This window comes from Drosophila suzukii, chromosome 3, assembly GCF_043229965.1.
Source record: "Drosophila suzukii chromosome 3, CBGP_Dsuzu_IsoJpt1.0, whole genome shotgun sequence".
Lineage (NCBI taxonomy): Eukaryota > Metazoa > Arthropoda > Insecta > Diptera > Drosophilidae > Drosophila > Drosophila suzukii.
In genome coordinates, this window is record NC_092082.1 from 11,016,049 (window position 1) to 11,033,908 (window position 17,860).

The 17,860-nt window shown below is 43.1% G+C and overlaps 5 protein-coding genes across 10 annotated transcripts; 3 read left to right on the forward strand and 2 right to left on the reverse strand.

The window, feature by feature from the left end:
• Positions 1–106: 106 nt before the first annotated feature.
• On the forward strand, positions 107–4,662 carry Oseg1 (intraflagellar transport protein Oseg1). The gene is made up of 11 exons (XM_017077692.4): positions 107–295; positions 367–597; positions 851–2,305; positions 2,368–2,850; positions 2,908–3,182; positions 3,278–3,425; positions 3,490–3,690; positions 3,755–3,875; positions 3,931–4,087; positions 4,143–4,420; positions 4,476–4,662. The coding sequence occupies exons 1-11, from the start codon at positions 231–233 to the stop codon at positions 4,569–4,571; spliced, it is 3,510 nt and encodes a 1,169-aa protein (XP_016933181.2). The 5' UTR covers positions 107–230; the 3' UTR covers positions 4,572–4,662.
• Positions 4,115–6,474, reverse strand: LOC108012352 (NADPH-dependent diflavin oxidoreductase 1). The gene has a single exon (XM_017077704.4). The coding sequence runs from the start codon at positions 6,400–6,402 to the stop codon at positions 4,654–4,656; it is 1,749 nt and encodes a 582-aa protein (XP_016933193.2). The 5' UTR covers positions 6,403–6,474; the 3' UTR covers positions 4,115–4,653.
• Positions 6,475–6,991: 517 nt separating this feature from the next.
• On the forward strand, positions 6,992–10,064 carry mkg-p (monkey king protein). 2 transcript variants are annotated; one of them, XM_017077703.4, is made up of 3 exons: positions 6,992–7,098; positions 7,846–8,253; positions 8,307–10,064. In XM_017077703.4, the coding sequence occupies exons 2-3, from the start codon at positions 7,848–7,850 to the stop codon at positions 9,863–9,865; spliced, it is 1,965 nt and encodes a 654-aa protein (XP_016933192.1). In that variant the 5' UTR covers positions 6,992–7,098; positions 7,846–7,847; the 3' UTR covers positions 9,866–10,064. The 2 variants fall into 2 exon arrangements, with proteins under 2 accessions (XP_016933192.1, XP_070852161.1); XM_070996060.1 differs by lacking the exon at positions 6,992–7,098 and having other exon boundaries at positions 7,733–8,253.
• Positions 7,121–7,747, forward strand: Tpt (tRNA 2'-phosphotransferase). The gene has a single exon (XM_017077708.4). It carries the CDS (start codon positions 7,121–7,123, stop codon positions 7,745–7,747), a length of 627 nt encoding a protein of 208 aa, XP_016933197.2.
• LOC108012347 (uncharacterized) lies at positions 9,936–16,265 on the reverse strand. 5 transcript variants are annotated; one of them, XM_017077698.4, is made up of 5 exons: positions 16,079–16,265; positions 13,797–13,857; positions 12,976–13,260; positions 12,230–12,873; positions 9,936–11,658 (listed from the first exon to the last, which is right to left on the reverse strand). In XM_017077698.4, the coding sequence occupies exons 3-5, from the start codon at positions 13,241–13,243 to the stop codon at positions 10,429–10,431; spliced, it is 2,142 nt and encodes a 713-aa protein (XP_016933187.2). In that variant the 5' UTR covers positions 13,244–13,260; positions 13,797–13,857; positions 16,079–16,265; the 3' UTR covers positions 9,936–10,428. The 5 variants fall into 5 exon arrangements, with proteins under 5 accessions (XP_016933187.2, XP_016933186.2, XP_016933188.2 ...); XM_017077697.4 differs by having other exon boundaries at positions 12,976–13,330; XM_017077699.4 differs by having other exon boundaries at positions 12,230–12,810; positions 12,976–13,330; positions 16,079–16,264.
• Positions 16,266–17,860: the final 1,595 nt, after the last annotated feature.

Here is a 17,860-nt window from a genome sequence, read left to right on the forward strand (position 1 = left end):
AAGGTTTATATTTTTATAATTTTTATCTGTAATAAGTATTAATGTTCACTTCTCGGGCCAAGTTAAAAAAGCCAAATCTAACGGAAAAACCCGCCAAGGTACCATCACTAGCCAAGACGCCAAATTTTGTTGTGGGTTTAGTTGCCATGGAATCTGTGTGTAAACAACGCACCTGCATTTAGGAATTTTTTACCAACTATGCAGGATTAACCAAATCGGCTTGTGCAATAATGAGGGGCGTTCTCAAATGGCTGGAACGCATCGAGTTTCCCAATAGCAAAGAAAACGAGATCAGGTAATGCTTTCACACCCGGAAAACCACAACCTGTTGCTCCATAACGGTAATCGAAAAACCCCTTTTTCCAGTGTCCACAATGTTTGCTACGCCCCCGATGGCAGCCAATTGGTGGTGGCGGCTGGGGATCGACTCCTCATCTACGATCCCAACGATGGATCCTTGCTAAACACACTGAAAGCCCACAAGGACACCGTGAACTGTGTGGCCTACTCCAAGGATGGCAAGAGGTTCGCCAGCGGAGCCTCTGACAAAATGGTCATCGTGTGGTCACCACAGCTAGAGGGACTTCTCAAGTATTCGTGAGTACACACAGAGAAAAGAAATACAATATGGCTCTTATATTTAAAAAGTTTTCAAAAATTCAAAGTATAATATGTTGAAAACGAAAATTATTAAATATATCCACATTAAAACTTATTTTTATATTATAAATTTATTTAATCTTACGCTTTTGCAATAATTTGTTTTTTTGTTAAAATGCAATATAATTAATTTTCTTAAATTTGTAAAAGAAATTTAGTATTTAATTTTAAAAAACTGATTTTTCCACAGTCATGGCGACTCCATTCAGTGCATGAGCTTCAATCCCGTCTCTCACCACCTGGCCTCCTGCTCCTTGTCGGACTTTGCCTTCTGGTCGGCGGATCAGAAGGCGGTACAGAAGTACAAAATTTCCGCCCGCGTGAATGGCTGCTCCTGGACAAACGACGGGCAGTACTTGATCCTGGGCCTGGCCAATGGCATCATATCCATTAGGAACAAGTTGGGCGAGGAGAAGGGACGCATCGATCGGCCTGGTGGACCCAACAGCAACGTTTTCAGTGTGCAGTGCTGTCCGGCAAGTGGACCGGGCAGTGTAGACACAATTGGTGTGGTAGACTGGAGTCAAACACTGTCTTTTCACACCTTAAGTGGCCAGATGATTGGCAAGGAGCGAACCCTGGGATTCGATCCTTTGTGCCTGCAGTACTTTCCCAACGGAGAGTTTTGTTTGGTCGGCGGCTGCACCGGAGGACTGCACTTCTTCACGAGGGAGGGCATACGGTTGGGCACGCTGGGCGATAGCTTCGACACATGGATCTGGACGGTGGCCCTGCATCCCAATGGTCAGTCCTACACAATTGGTTGCCAGGATGGCACCCTGGCCTGCTTTAACATTGCTTCGAGCACCGTGCACGCTCTTTATCGGGAACGATATGCTTTCCGGGAGAACATGTGCGACGTGATCATTCAGCACCTGATCTCTGGCCAAAAGGTGCGCATTAAGTGTCGGGATTTGGTGCAGAAAATAGCCATATATCGCAATCGATTGGCGGTACAACTGCCGGAACGTGTGGTTCTCTACGAGCTAAGCTCTGGAGAGGATCAGCCCATGCACTACAAGGTGCGCGAGAAGATCCAGCAGAAGTTCGACTGCAGCCTGCTGGTGGTCTGTGGCCGCCACATCGTTCTGTGCCAGGAGAAGCGACTCCAGTGTCTAGATTTTATGGGTGTCCTGCAGCGAGAGTGGATAATGGACTCCTTTATACGATACATCAAGGTCACCGGCGGCCCTGTGGGTAGAGAAGGACTGATGGTGGGTCTGAAGAACGGCCAGGTGTTCCGGATCTTTCTCAACAACTCGCTGCCCCTGCTCATAACCACTGCTGTATCTGCTGTACGTTGCTTGGATATCAATTCAAAGCGCAGCAAGATCGCCGTTGTGGATGATGTGGGTCGTCTGGTGGTGCGGGACATAATTAACGATACGATTTTGTACCAGGATACGGGTGTGAACAGCGTCACTTGGAACACACATTTGGACTCGATGCTCTGCTACACCCACACCACGGGCGGATTAAGTGTTCGAGTTGGAAACCTGCCGCCGAGGGCACCACAGAACATGCATGGAGTGGTGGTGGGTCTTTGTGGCGCCACCGCCTTCTGTCTGCGCGGTAACATTATGCACAATACGCCCTTAGCTCTTGGCTCCACCATGTGGCAGTTTATTGAAGCTGGATTGTTTGAGTATGATATATCCCCTCTCCTGTTGTCATCCTCTATTAAGAGATGTTTTCTTCAATTCTCAGGGAAGCTTACCAGGTTGCCTGTCTGGGTGTGACCACCAGCGACTGGGAGGGATTAGCGCAATCCGCTTTGGAGGCACTGCACATCAATATCGCCCGTGATGCCTACGTCAAAGTAAGAAACCTTCCCTGGCTTAAACTGATCGGTGAACTGAGAGATCAGCAGCAACGTTCGGCTGTCCCCAAGGAGGTGCTCCTGGCAGAGAACTGCGCATTTGCCGGAAAGTTTAAGGAGGCAGCTCGTCTATTTCTGAAATGTGGACAGTCATCGAGAGCACTGGAAATGTACACAGATCTGCGAATGTTCGATCTGGCCCAGGAATATATTAAGGACGGCACTGCGCAGGAGAAGAAGGAACTGGTACGCAAGCGGGCAGAGTGGGCCTATTCGGTCAAGGAGCCACGAGCTGCGGCCGAGCTTTTGCTTTCAGCTGGAGAAAACCAGAAGGCCATTGATATTGTGGCCGAGCAGGGATGGGCCGATGTGTAAGTGGATTACAGAAACTAAATTAGGAATTTTGCTAAAGTAATATCTTTTTCCAGGCTATTTGATATCGGACGTCGACTCAGCCTGACTGAACGCGATGCCCTGGAATCGGTGGCCCAAAATCTAAAAACCCTTAAGGCTCTTCCCCTGGCTGCTGAGATTTTCAAGAAGCTGGGTGATGAGGCCCAAGTGGTGCAGCTGCACATAGAGGTTCGCGACTGGCCGGAGGCTTTTCGCCTGGCGGAATCCTTGCCAGAACTGCTGCCCACAGTGCATTACCAGCATGGACAATGGCTCGCGGAAACGGATCAGTTTATAGAGGCCCATCAGGGTGAGTTCTTCAGATTAAACTAACCAGAATGATTATACTGCACTTGCTAAATGAACTTTATATTCACATATTAAAATGTATAAATTTATATTCAGCTTACTTAAAGGCTGGACGCACCAAGGAAGCCAATCGTTTGCTGAAGCAACTTAGCAATACGGCCATCGCAGAGGAGCGCTATTTAGATGCCAGCTATTTTTATTGGCTACTGGCTAAGCAATGTTTAGATGTCTATCATGCCAAGGAGTAATTTTCATCCAATTTTAAGCTTTAACAATTTTTGTCATACATATCCTTTATTCAATTTCAGTGAACAAAATCCTATCGATCATCACCTGACAGAGTACAAAAATCATTTACGCATTGCCAAGGTTTATTATGCCTACAGCGTCATATATTCCTATATGAAAGAACCTTTTACCACACATTCCCCAGTGAGTCTTTTTAATGTGAGCCGTTTTATACTCAACGAAGTGGAGCAGAAGGGAGTCCCCAAAGGTGTTAGCATGTTGTAAGTTAATAGATTTAAGCGATGAATGGTTCTAGATTAATTTAAATATGATTCATCTCTGCAGTTCGGTTCTTTTTACCCTGGCCAAGCAAGCAAAGTTTTTGCAGGCCAATAAACTGTGTCTGCTCGTTAACAAGAGATTGCAGTCCCTAAAGCCACCAGCTGGAGTCCAAGAGCAGATTGATGTAAGTAGTTTAGGGGATTTATTGTTAAATGTGATGTTAAGGAACCACTTTGCAGCTCAATTTCCTAAACAGCAAGGCCTGCAAGAGTGGCTTTAATGATCCCGAGGAGCTTTTGCCACTTTGCTACAAGTGCTCCAATTACAGTCAACACTTGAATAACAATTGCTGTCCCACCTGCCGGCAGGATTACATTTTCTCATTCGTTTCCTTTGGTAAGAAAATCAGCACTGCGACTAGACTTCTTTTTTCTAAAAATTTGTCTTTTAGAAATTCTACCCTTAGTACAATTTTATCCTGAAGTCGATATATCTGATGCGGAAGCCGAACGTTTGCTGTTGGCTCCTGCGAAACATGCCGAGGATTCGGATCCCTTTAACGAGGAGGTGGCCAGTGCCTTACCTTTGAGTCTGGATCGCAATGGCCTGCGTGCCATAGATCCCAATCATGTGCTGATCCTTAAACGAAGGGGAAAGAATGTACGGAATGTCTACTATCGCAATATATTGCCCGATCTACAGGTAACCTATTGTCCGCAATGTCTGCTGGTGAGTTTTAACCGAAACCATTATCTATATTTTGATTCATAAGTAATTTTTGCAGCTATTCTATTCGGAGGACTTTGAGCTGCAGGTCCTGCAGAAGGGCTTTTGTCCTTTTTGCCACACGTCCTCGGAAAAGTTGTTAGAAGACTTTTAAAATGGCCTTTCTTAGTGTGTAATACAATATAATTTCCGTCCAGAACTGTACAAATAGGAACTATACGCAAGTAAACCAGATTTTACGCCCAGGTTTCCTCCTGATATCGTCTCTGCTTGATCATGAGATCCACGTAGTCGGCATCACCAGCAAGGATCTCGATGAAGGCTTCTCTAACAGACTTTGGCATATTATTGGAGCTGCCAGCCACGTAAATATACGCATTTTGTTCTTTAACAAGCTTGGCCAGGTGAGCACCATTCTTCGTGATTAAATGCTGGACATAGACCTTGTGATCCTGATCCCTCGAGAAGGCAATGTGAGCTTCAACCTTCTTGGCATCGGACCAGGTGGAAAAGTCTTTTTCAAAGTGGAAATCAGCAGTCTTATTCCGGCAGCCAAAGAAGACAATCAAGGGACCAATGGTGGAACCCTTTGACTGAGCATGCAATCGGTTTTGGATAATGCTACGGAAGGGAGCGATGCCCGTGCCAGGTCCCACCATAATAAGTGGTATACTCAAATCCGTTGGCCAGACCATGGTTCCTTTCTTGACCACTCCTCGCAGCTCAGTTCCCGATTTCAGATTTTTCAGCCAATTGGAGCATAAGCCCATACGCGGTGTATGCATAATTGTTTTGTATTCCACAACTGCCACCAACAAATCCAACGTTAAGGAAGACACATCAGAGGCTATGGAAAAGCTGCGAGGTTGGATTAGCGGCATCATCTCAAAGAGCTGCTGCAAAGTTAAACTGGAGGTGGCATGCCGAAAATCCTCCAGAACCTCCAAGAGACTCCTTCGCGGCCTGTTTACATAGGCCACCAGGTCGTCGATACCCTCGCCGGAGCAGAACTCCTGGAGCTTTTCTTTTTCCATTTCATCGTTGCAGTTCTGGCCAAGGACCTCGAGGAATCGCTGGCGCGGTTTGGAACTCAAGTCCCAAACGTATTTCGCCGCCTGGTGGAGACTTAGGGGCAAGGAGTAGGCTTTGGGAAGCGGCATGTCCAGATAGGCACTGGTTACCTCCACCACAGTGCTCGCATCGAAGTCCAGGCTGTGTTCGTGGATAAGATCAAAGAATGTTTTGACAGCTTCATCGCTATTTTGGGGCTGAACATCGAGCACATCGCCGGGTTCCCAACTCAGATCCTCAGTTTGACATTTCAACCTAAGGAAGCGCACGTCCTGAAAGTGGTTCAATGCCGTTGTCCTCTGATTATCCTGGATTTTGAAAGGGTGGGATGTTTGCTTTTGTGTCCAGAGCAGGGTTTCCAAGGGAGCAATGTGAGAATCCTTGGGCAGCTCCATCACTAACCATTTTCCTATAGTTTGATTACTACTGTTTAGTTTGCTCTCATCCAGGCCAGAAATGCCCTTCAGGGCAGCCCAAAGATCCTTTGTCCAGGCGAGAGACACGCCCAAATGGCCGTAATCATGTTGATCATCACAGAGGCCCACTGGACACACGGCTGTGGCACCCAGATTCTGCAGCCTCTTGCTCAGCTTCTTGGCGGCGTAATTAAACTTTGGGTAACTGGAGTCGCCGAGTCCCAGGCAGGCGAACTGCATTTCTTGCAGGGATTGGGCGGGTAGGCTACGCTTGAGAAGGAACCGCCAGGCCAGCTTCATGTTGTCCGGTTCCACTCCATCGCCGGTGGTGGCCACCACGAAGACCACGAGGCGCTCCTCGATCAGTTTGGACATCTCGTACTCATCGAAGGACAGCACGGGTCCCTGGAAGCCCAGTTGATGCGACTCCCGCCAGATCTGTTCCGCCACATCCTGGGCAGTGCCGGTTTGACTGCCATAGAGCACCAGCAGCCGCATATTCTAGAATTTTGTAAAATAATTTTGAAGATAATTAATTCGTTTATTTAGTGAGACCGCATACGCAGTGACGCAATATGCCGTTCCCAGGGATGGACTTTTAGCTAAGATAAATACATTTGGGGTACTCCACATATTGTTGGATTGCCAATAAACTTAAAAATTCAAGATGAAAACTAAAATATTACCTCATCTCCAATTTGTTTAACTTTAGACTGTAGGTGTTAACCAAACTGCTGAGTTACTGGACTGTTAAAATTCAATAGATAAGTACAGCAACTGAGGGAATGACCATAAACGGACCCTGTTGTATTTTAAAACCGTTGCTATTTTTCAGTAAAAGTTAATGTCTAAAATTATTAATAAGTGGAGAAGAACTAAAAATATACTTATTAAATTGATTAAAAAAAAATTGTGCTTACTGGTGATATAAAAATAATACATAGTTTACATGGCTTTTAAATGTAACCAAAGCAAAGCCCAGGTTAATTTTTAAAAAATTGAGTTTGTTTGGATCAGCTGATAAACAACTGACCAAAGTTCAACAGTTCCGCAATTCAACAGATTAGGGAATACCCCATTTATGTAAATTTTCTTTTTATCGATAACAGGTGGTCGTATTTACCCATCAAGGTCCATCGATATCAATAACCACACCGCCCACTACTATCCTATCAAAATCGCATGAAATAAAAAGTAAGTATTTTACTGGCAAATAATGCCCCCCAAAACGCAGCTCGATGTGCAGCTGAGCAAGAAGCTATCCTGGTTGCTGCGGCACGGTGCAAAGTCCGAGGGAATTCCAATCCGCGCCAATGGATTTGTTAGCGTCACCGATTTGCAGGAGCACCCGCGATACAAATCGTTCACCCTGGAGAAACTACAAGAGATTGTATCCGCCGACTCCAAGCAACGATACACTCTTCGCTGGAATCCTGAACGCCGCGACCATGAGATTCGCGCCAATCAAGGGCACTCGTTGACGGTCGTGGAAAGCGAAGCTGGCGGTCTGACGAGGATCTACCATATGGAACAGAATCCCTTGGCAGTGCATGGCACCTATTACCGGTACTGGGAGGCAATAAGGACCCAAGGACTAAGCAAGATGAAGCGCAACCATGTGCACTTTGCCAGCAGCGATAAGACAAATTGCGTCTTAAGTGGTTTTCGCAGCGATTGCCAGATTTTGATATATTTAAACGTGGAAAAGGTGCTGGCCGATGGCATACCCATCTACCGCTCCAGCAATAATGTACTGCTCTGCCCAGGAAGCAATGGCTTGATACCCAAATCGTATTTCTTAAAGGTGGTGGACAAACGAACGGGGCAGGCCCTAACTTACTAATCATTGTTGTAGATTCTACATTTGGAGAAAAACTCCCAGATCTACAATGTAGAATAAACCTAGCTGGTATCGAAAATAATTGAAACGTGTTTTTGCAGAAATGTCGGGCCCTGCCTCGGAAGTTGCTCCTCCGCCTGGCGATGGTGCCGACAATCTGGTGCTGTGCATGGTCTGCGCCGCGCCGTTCCGGAGTATGCAGGATTGCCTTGCCCACGAGCTGCTGAAACATGCTAGCAAGCCACAAAAGCAACTGCGCCAGCGACTTAACGCCATCACAAAGCTGTTCACCAGCGCACAAACCCAATCCGAGCGCAATGAGCTGCGGGAGGCTCTCGATAATTCGGAGCCCGGTGACCACTTGCACACGGTGTTGCATTTCTACGCTAGTGATCTGCGGAAGATGGAGCTTTGTTTCGGACACGTCCGCAACTGCATAGAGAAGGAAATGAGGGGCAAGGTTAGGGTGTTTCCCTTTGGTTCATTGGTCACTGGTTTGGCACTGAAGGGTAAGTGATTACCAAAAAGAGAAAAACACCTAATCATCCTACTCTCCTCATAGAAAGCGACATAGATCTGTATATTCAGTCCAGCGGCGAGCAGCCTCCCATGCAGCTGTACAACAAGGTCTCTTACTTCCTTCGACGGTCCAAATGCTTTGCGGATATCTTCACCATTCGTCATGCCCGTGTGCCCATTATACGGTGCAAGCATCAGCTCACAGGGCTCAATATAGACATCAATGTGTCCAATCCGAATAGTACATATAACTCCCAGTTTGTCCGCGATCTAATGTTCCGCGATGAGCGACTTCGTGAGCTCAGTCTGTTTCTGAAGATTTGGGCTAAGAAGCTCAAGCTAATTGGACATGGTTGCATGTCAAGCTATTGTCTGATTACCCTGATCATCGTTAACTTGCAAGCGCATCAACTGCTGCCATCTATAAAGCATCTGCAGTCTCTCTGTCCACCTATTAATATAGGTGGCGTTAACTATGCCTACAGTTTGGACCTGACACCACCGATTCCAGCACGGATCACTACTTTGGGACTAATTAAAAATTTCTTCGCATACTACAGCACTGTAAACTTTGAGAAAAGTTTGTTGAGCCCCTTTTTGGGCAGCTGCTTAGACAAGGAGACCACACTGGGCAGGCCGGGTGGATTTCCCGAGTATGACGAGCAGCTGCGGCTCATGCATGAAGCAGTGGGAGAGCCACCGGAAGCTTTTCAACTCGAGCGGGTCATGTGCGTGCAGGATCCCTTCGAATTGCAGCACAACGTGGCCAAGTCATTCGCACCATCGAATCTATTTTACCTCAGACAATGTCTTGTCCTGGCAGCTCAAGGATGCAGTGATCCGGAACTTACTTCGCAACCGGCTAAGCTATATGACTACCTTTTATTTGGCTTGGCGGATAAGTTAGTATCTGAGCGACTAGTGGCGGATAAAAAAACGGAGAGGGCCACTCCGCGAAAGCAGCAAAAAGTGGAAATTATCCAAACGCAACCGCCCGTCGTTGAAACGGAGGACGCCAAGTTGGAAACCAACGCGGTGTATAATGCCCCGCCTATCGTGCGATCGCACGTGATCACCCCCACCACAAATGATCTCAAATGCTTGCGCTCCGGTGTCCTGAGCGGCCATAAAATGGAGGAAGTCCGAACCATATACTACTACTGGTTGGCCTGCTATGTGGATACCATTAAGGATGTGCTAACACAGCTCTATGCACTGAACATCGAACTAAAGGAATCGGAGGAGCCGTGCTACTTTAAGTGGCTCATCAGCATCTCATACGACACTTGGACAGGACGCTCATTCCAGCGGGGCGCCGGTCAATCTTTCTTTGCCCACCAGTTGCAGCAGACGATAGAGTTTACTAAGACTAGGATGGGAAATCCGCAATATGCAGTAAATTTGCGAGGCTATTTCTCATTGCTGGCCAGTGAGGATTACAAGGAGCTGCGACTGGATGTGCAGCCACTACCTGGTGATCTCCTCGGACTGCAGCGCAATAGTCCGCTAACAAAGCTTTTCAAGGCGTTTAAGAATCTGCTGGGCAACTACAGCTTCAAGGAGAAGGCCAGCACCTGGGAGTTTTGCTCCAAATCAGACTAAACCTGACGACAGGCGTAATCTCATATGTACATACTTTAAGATTTCAATGCAAAATTGAAAATACGCTTCATTTACTCGACATTTTTGTTTAACACAGTTTTATTTGAACACTATAAGTTAAACAAATATATCAAATTATAAGTGTAACAATTAGTATTTTAGCTACTATCTTCTATGTATAAAGAGATGTCTAAACTAATTCTTGGCAAAAGTCTCTTGGAGCTGGGAGAGTAAATTATTTACAAGGGCAACAACTAAGCCTACAAGATGAATATACAAGGATGTTTCTTAAACTTCTCAAGATTTTAAAATAATTGTTAAGGCATCAAATAGTTTTTGATGAAATATAATACTATTAAGAAGAAATTCCTTCTGAATACTTAAGTATCAGATATCTTAATTATTATTTTTAAAGCTACAGAAGTTTTACATGCACACCACATACTTTCAGGCAGATAGAGAGCAAGAGATTCCTATAATACAATATTATGATAATTGTACTGCTAGATTCTAATCTGAGTAACGGCACTTGGGCACTAGCCTTAGTTATAATCCTACTACATCTATCCCTTCTTTTTCCGGCAATAACAATACTTTTTCGCAGCGAAATCATTCATGCAATCAGCCTCTCCGCTATAGACATTCAATCGGCTCACGGATCCCGTCACAGTAACGGAGTCATCTGTGTGGTTGTGCCGCAAGGTGGCCTCATATTGGCCCTTATTGGGCGACGTAACGAAGATCAGTCGATAGGTGTGCACCTCCTCGGGGTCCAGGGCATTATGATGCGCCCGGAATGCGGATTTGATGCTGTGAAGTGACAGAGGAGCACACAGCTTGGCAACGGTTCCGTTTCGGAACTCGGCCACATAGTTGTTTAGGTAGCTGACCACACGCTTGCCCAACATTCGGGATTCCTTGGAGCTACTCGAGATCGTATCGTATTCCCAGCAGGTGCACCAGTGATCCTCGATGCCCACGTCGGAGCAACTCCTGAGCCGGGAAACGGGACGCAGTAAACTCTGGCACTGCGGACAATCGGGTGCTGGTCCCAGCGACTCCATATCAGCACGACCTGATATGGACAGTATATGCTTCATGGTCAGATGGAGATCATAGGGCGTAGTCAACCGATTCCTGTTCACCTGGAGGCCACGCACGAACTCGGGATGTGAGCGACGCAGGTGATGGGGTAACCAGATGAAGATGGCCGGCAGACGCTCCTCCAAGTGACCCGACCAGGTGGCCCTCGTGGGTCCAAACCGCATGCCATGATCACTGAAGAACACCACAACAGTGTTGTCCATGGTGCCCTGCCGCACCAATTTCCGCAGATACTCCGCCATATAGTCGTCCATGCTGCTCGTCTGCGAAATATCACTGTGACTGTGCGTGTTTGTCCAGAAGAAACCAAAGTACGTCTCGTTGAGGAATCTCCTGGTGAACTCCAATCCATAGTCGTAAACGTGCTCTGCCGCCGTTTCGTAACCCAGGCAATGGACCAGACCATTTGCTATAGTGTGATCCAGCTGCGATTCGGCGGCCGAGAGATATGGCCTCAAGTAATAATCCGCCGGCGGATTCTTGAAGCCCTTCTTCAGGTAGTTGAACGTGTTGATCTTCACAGCATCCTCAGCGTAGGCGGTCACATAGCCCCTCTGCTGGTACAGCTTCCAGATGAAGTTGCACTTGTCCAGGCCACCAACCTCGAAGGGGGAGCACGCGTGCATGGCATTGGGCAGATTGTAGCCGGTGGCCACAGCCATGATGTTCGGGAATGTGTTGTCGTCCACCTAAGAATAAAAAGGGTACATTGAGAATGGGATTCGTCATAAGATCGATATGTCGTTATTTAAGCAAAAACCTTTTTTAAATAATGAATAACCACATTATTTCACGGAAGCCTAAAAGTATTTTGATAAAATCCCTGTTAAAAAAAGATTTCCTGGTATAAAAACGATATCGTTTTTTCTAGAATAATGCAAAATTTAAAAAATTTTATTTTGATATTCACGCATTTAAAGTAAAATAAAATTCAAGTGTAAACAAAGAATATTTCTGCGTCATTAACCCAAAAAAAATTGTTTATACGATACCTCCTTCTAGTATGTGAGCAATTAAGGAACTTCGTAAATACGAAATAATTCTATCTTATCACTTGCCGGTAAAATTGGTTAAAATTGTACTAAAAGTTCCAAGTGAATTTGGGAAAACGTAAAACTTTTCCTAATAACCTTACTCAGATATTAATTCTTTAAGATTTTAAAAGATATTAAAAAAATATTACAAAAATTTGAAAATTGTTCAAAGCTGAAAAATGATTTATTACTATAAATTACTGATTGTATTTACTATATGACCTACCTTATTATACCCCGCCAGTTCGAACCAATCGTTGTCGTAGAGATACTGGGCCGTTTTGGGCATGGCCCTGATAAGATTTACACGGGAGATGCTATCGATGCCGAGCATTAAGACACTCGGGGGTCTCGAATTGGACTTATCTATTTCCTGTTTCTTTAAATCATCCTCCGAAGCCTTTTGCAGTCTCTGCTGCACTGCTTCCTTGACGGGAATGGTGGCATGGCCATTAATATAGATTTGGTGTCCACCGGAATCGCACTTGACAATGATGCCCTCGGCGGAGTTGGGCAGTTCGGTGCTCCCCTTGAAGGACTGACACTTGGTGTACTTGACCTTCATCTCATCGACCCGCTGCACCTCCATGTAGCAACAGTGGAGCTGGCTGCCCACTCGGTAGCGACTAAAGGCGGCTCCATCGATGGTGAGGAGGTACTTTTGGGTCTTCTCCTGGAATTTGACCTGCGTCAGGGGCGGCAGCTTCTGACAGGCCTTGTACTTGACTCGCTTGAAGTGGCGCATCACCTCGTTCTTGTAGGGATCAACCTCCATTATCCGGCAGGAGTTGCTATACACCAAAAAGCCTTTCGGCACAAATTGAATACTCTCAGTATCTGTGTTAGGATCAACTGGGTAACCATCATAAACTAACACAGTAGGGGGAAAACACAGAAAGGGGAAAATAAAATCATAGTAATGACGGGCATGCAATACGAAACAAAAAGGGATCATGCTTCCAATGAACTTACCATCCATCAAAGTGGATTGATGCTGGACCGTCACATAGTTATCCGAGTGCAGGACGTCCAGATCGAGGACATTGGCCCACTCAGGTCTTCCGATTAGGAAGTAGCAAAACACGAAGGACACCAGCAGTCCGAGCACCGACTTCCTGCTCACCGGGAATGACCGGTGCTGGATGGCATGGAGAACGCCCCCCCTTCGGGTCATTTGTACTTCCAGCTCCTCCGCCTCTGAGGTGTCGGATCGCTCCAGCAGTAGGCGTTTCTCTGCCATGTCATTTAAGCTCTCGGCTATTCATGTTCACCAATTAAATAAATACTTAGTTAATCCGAATCAATCCAATTGATTTTAATGGAGGAACTGAAAATTTAATTTAAGCAAAATTAAAATAGACGCAATTGACTCTGATTTTATTAATCTATTCACTAGAAATATAATAAACAGGTTGCTATGTCATAATAAAAATATAAACAAATATTCTTAATCGTCACAAAAATCTATATTTAGGCTTAAAATCAATTTATAAGACTGCTGTTAATTAAAGCATCGCAAATTGCCAGATCTTACTGAACATATGGTTTTTAAAACGAATTGAGTAGTAAGAATTTTGTCCACTTGCGCAAAAAGCTAAGCTAATTAAGCCACTGAACTAATTGTAAAATAATAATATATAAAATTAAGTAAAACAAAAATAATAACAGAACTTTTTTCAATACAAATTGAATTTCTTATATAATATAATTTTATATTCTTTCAGTGCCGTTTCCAGATTTCAGTAATTAAATGATAGATTTTAATTGTTTTGAATGAGAACGACTTGACTTACCTATGGAATGTTTATTGCAGTGATTTTTTTATTTATTGGCGTTTTATTGTTTATTCCGCAACTGAAATTAAAGACAAGCAATAAATTGCTGACAAATTCAAAGTATGTTTTTTTTTTGGCTCGAAAAGTAATTTTCTACTTATTACAATGGTCAGTTTGTAGTGTCGAATTTTTTCTTTGTAAACAACGAATAAACTAAGTGTTTTGCTTGCAAAGCTTACGAAACCGAGCATGATAACCCTGATGAGATTATAATTGGCCAATTCCGGAACTCTGCATTTCAGACATAATTTACTAATTTATTATTTGCATAGTATTCTCCAGATGTTTTGACACGGTTTTTTTTTTTTGCACTTTAATATATTTTATAAATAGTTTGGGTTAAATGCTTTTATTTTTAGATTTTAAGTACTCGCGTGAGAACTGAAGGTTTGTAGATTTACATAATAAAATAAAATATTTGCTTTTCTCTGATTTTATTTGTTTACGTATTAAGAAATACTGTTTAGCATCTTTGCTTTGCACACTTTCATCAGAGTTTATTTTTTTTTTAGACTGTTTACCATAGGAAAGATTTTTGCAATTTATTTGCACGTGGTTTTCCGGGTCAACAATAGTTTGTTCATTGCACTAGCACTTTGTTTTCCTATTTACAGCCATCAAACATATTTAAAGAGCACTGTTCTTGCATTATTGGTCCGATGTTTGTGTCACTGCCAATAGTGTTTCCCAGCCAGAAGGGAATATAAATAACATTTTATTTGGCCAACCTTGGCTGGGTCCAATGAAGGGGTCGCCAGGGGAGGTCTGCGAATTTAATTAATGGAAATGCAGCGTCTGCTAAAACTACATCGTTCTGCTAAGCTTTTTTCGCCAGCGGTCCGAGCACTGTGACGATAGAATCGCGAATGAGACGGAACCCAAGCACAGAAATAGGTATGGTAATGGTATGGTATAAGGGGGGGGAGGGGGCCTGGGAATCTGAATGGGGAAGTAGAGCTGCTGATGCCTCATGATGGATCCGCGCTTCGCCGGCATTATTTCATCGATCACGACTCTATTCGACGGTCATTAGTTTTTACTTTTTGCCGTTTCATGTAACAAACATTGATTAGATATTTGGTTGTGTTAATCCATGACACGTTTCTATCTAAATATAATTATATACATGATGATTTTCGTACCCACTAGTGGAGGACCAGGGGTATGCTAGTTAAATGGAAAAAAGCTTAAGATATCTCGGCAAGGAAAAATAAAAATTGTTCTTTTTTAAACAATTTTTACTATAATCATATAATCATATAATCATAACACATGGCCTCATAGTGAAATATAACAAAGTCTACAAAACAATAGGCTAAACATGATAATGAATTGGTTTTGTATATAACATAATATGTTCTAAGTGCGACTGAGATATGCGGGAATGTTAATAGTTCCAGCTTGGCCCCTATTTCAAAACGAGATAAAGACCAAAAGAACAATTCATAAACAGGAAGGGAGATAAATGAGTTAAGTTACAACAAAAATATTTCTCATTTAAAATATTTGCATTTGGATTGCGTTTTCGACAAGTGTCGGCGAGATATTAAATTTCAATTATGAAAGAGGCGTCGTTGCATTTAGCAGTTTTTATCTAATTGAATTTTGTAGTTCGGATTGAATGGTTTAACAGGGTTTAAACAAATTAGCGAGGGACCGGCAAAGTCTAGCAATAAAAAGTGACAACACTTTGGCAAGACTTTTCATGAATAGCCGTGCATCTAGATAATGCATTGAATTTTAATGGCAAATGCACTTGGGAAACCATTAAAAAGGCAATGGGTACTATATAATAGATATAATAATGGAAATATGGTTTTGGGGTGAAGGGCGAGTGACGTGTTGGGGGATCCGCTGCAGGACCCCAAGTGAATGTGTGAGTGTGTCGAGGGCACTCTGCGGTGGTAAAAATAACACACACACGTGTGTATATATTTCTATATAGTATATATATATATAAATCTCAAAGAGCTTAGGCATCGTTGGGGGTATAGTATGTCAAGTTCCATTGAAGCGAACTGCTTCTGTTGCAGCGTCAGCGTAAAATTGCAATTGTACAGATACAAATGCAAAACACCAGATACACAGATACGAAAAGGACGCACACGGATACACACAGACAAGCTCGGGGAAAATTGCGAGGCTTTCCGAACAGCCTGGAAATTTGTCAACACCCTGCGTATGTTTGCCAGGATTCATCCAGTATTTGGGCCACTCCACTCGCGTATTCGCACACTCACTTGGACTCCTCGCCACATGGACATATCCCTATTGATTGCAGCAAATATACAAATATTTGTGCTGCGATTTGCAATGGCTCTTCCGAAAAGGACGATGCGCGATTACGAACCAAGTCCTTGCTGGCGGCACGGATAATACGATGCGACTGAGCGGAAGTTCGACTGCCAACGAGCGGAGACCCCCGACGAATAACGACGAGCCACTGCCGATGTGAGATTTTTTACACCCTCATCAACAGCACCAACATCAAGTTTATCACTGAAACAAACCGAGGTTTCACAGACCAAAACAATTGAGAAAAAATTAATTATTATTTAAACTTAAAAAATTTGCTACCTCTTTTTTAAAATTAAACTTTAAGCTGAATAATTATGGTAATTAAATGTGTATTTGCAAAAAGATCTTAGGAGTATTTGGATGTATAAGATATGTTCCACATTTCTTTCATTTGGCAAACAACATAGGAAGCGAGTAGAGGTTTCCATACCCTAAACGAGACAACTTTTGATTAATTAAATATATTTCAAAGGTACGATACATTTATCAACTATTGATTTCAATTAAAAATAATACCTAGACTTCGTGATAGTAAAAATAATTTTCTAAAATTCAAGAACTTGCTCCAAATATTTACTAAAAGATACTAACAAAGCCATACAAATTAGTTACCAAGGGCTTCGACATTTATTATTTAGAAAAAAATGCAAAAATAAAGATGATATAAATAAAACAAAATAATTTTTTACTTGTCATTTTAACGCAAACACGTTTCTAGATAAGCCATTATAATAACCGGCTTTTATTTTAAGAGAATGCTTTTGATGTCTTAAAAAATTGCAGGAATCGTTAGCAATGGAAATGGTTTTGTGTGAACGTTTTTTTTCTATTGTATAAATTTAAAATTTTTTTCTGAAGCCGAGAAATCATTTCAATCGAAAAGTCTAAAAAATGTATGTATTTTAATATGCACAATTAATTTGTGTTACTTGAATAGTATTTGTGTGTCTTAAGATACACACGCCCGATAAGAAATGTAAAGTTAGTGATACAGGACAAATATCGATCTATTTTTGAGTGATGTCATGCCTGGCTTGTAAAGGTTTGTCCCTTTTAAAGTTGAATATTTAATTTTATAATTATAAATTGGTTTTATATATGACAAGCATATGCCTGGTTTTTCTGAGTGCATCCACAACGGCTACACGCGGTGCGTTGCACATTCGCAAGTGACGCCTGAAAGTATGCAATGTTTATTTGCCAATTGCCCGATGCACAGTGAGACACTCACTGAGTTTGCGCAGTTTTGAGTTACTTTTGGCACGTGCTGCGTCGGTATTTTGCACGTTCTCCCTTTTATTTTCCTTTCGACCGGCCCCTCCCCCTTTCTCACCACCCACTTGTTGGTTCTGGGCGACAAATTTTTGGGGGCGGTCAGTGGGCGGAATTTTCGCCAAGTGTCTCTGTTTAGCCGCCGGCAAGGTCGCCAAACTTAAAGCAACAAAATATCAAAGTAAACAAAGCCAAGGAAGTAAAGTCAGTAAAAACAGATAAGATCACAGATTATACACACATATATGCATTTCTATATAAGACATTTCTTCACTCTTCTGTTTTCTTAACTTTTCATATTTTTGTTACCATTATTATTAAATAATATGGCTAGTGAATTTTATCACATTGCACAGCACAATTAACTAATATAACATAGATTGTTTAAATTCTAAAGTATATATTTAAAACTCTCGGGAATTTTATAATGACTGAATAAGAACAACACACAA

What these genes read in the sequence shown, in the direction of transcription:
- Tpt (XM_017077708.4), top strand. Translation starts at nt 7,121, where the DNA reads ATGCCCCCCAAAACGCAGCTCGATGTGCAGCTGAGCAAGAAGCTATCC.
- LOC108012352 (XM_017077704.4), bottom strand. Translation starts at nt 6,402, where the DNA reads ATGCGGCTGCTGGTGCTCTATGGCAGTCAAACCGGCACTGCCCAGGAT.
- LOC108012347 (XM_017077698.4), bottom strand. Translation starts at nt 13,243, where the DNA reads ATGGCAGAGAAACGCCTACTGCTGGAGCGATCCGACACCTCAGAGGCG. An exon ending in TCAATCCACTTTGATGGATG is followed by an intron (nt 12,874 to 12,975) that starts GTAAGTTCATTG and finishes CTACTGTGTTAG; the next exon opens with TTTATGATGGTTACCCAGTT. An exon ending in AACTGGCGGGGTATAATAAG is followed by an intron (nt 11,659 to 12,229) that starts GTAGGTCATATA and finishes TTTTATTCTTAG; the next exon opens with GTGGACGACAACACATTCCC.
- Oseg1 (XM_017077692.4), top strand. Translation starts at nt 231, where the DNA reads ATGAGGGGCGTTCTCAAATGGCTGGAACGCATCGAGTTTCCCAATAGC. An exon ending in AGCAAAGAAAACGAGATCAG is followed by an intron (nt 296 to 366) that starts GTAATGCTTTCA and finishes CCCTTTTTCCAG; the next exon opens with TGTCCACAATGTTTGCTACG. An exon ending in CCCAAAGGTGTTAGCATGTT is followed by an intron (nt 3,691 to 3,754) that starts GTAAGTTAATAG and finishes TCATCTCTGCAG; the next exon opens with TTCGGTTCTTTTTACCCTGG.
- mkg-p (XM_017077703.4), top strand. Translation starts at nt 7,848, where the DNA reads ATGTCGGGCCCTGCCTCGGAAGTTGCTCCTCCGCCTGGCGATGGTGCC. An exon ending in CACTGGTTTGGCACTGAAGG is followed by an intron (nt 8,254 to 8,306) that starts GTAAGTGATTAC and finishes CTCTCCTCATAG; the next exon opens with AAAGCGACATAGATCTGTAT.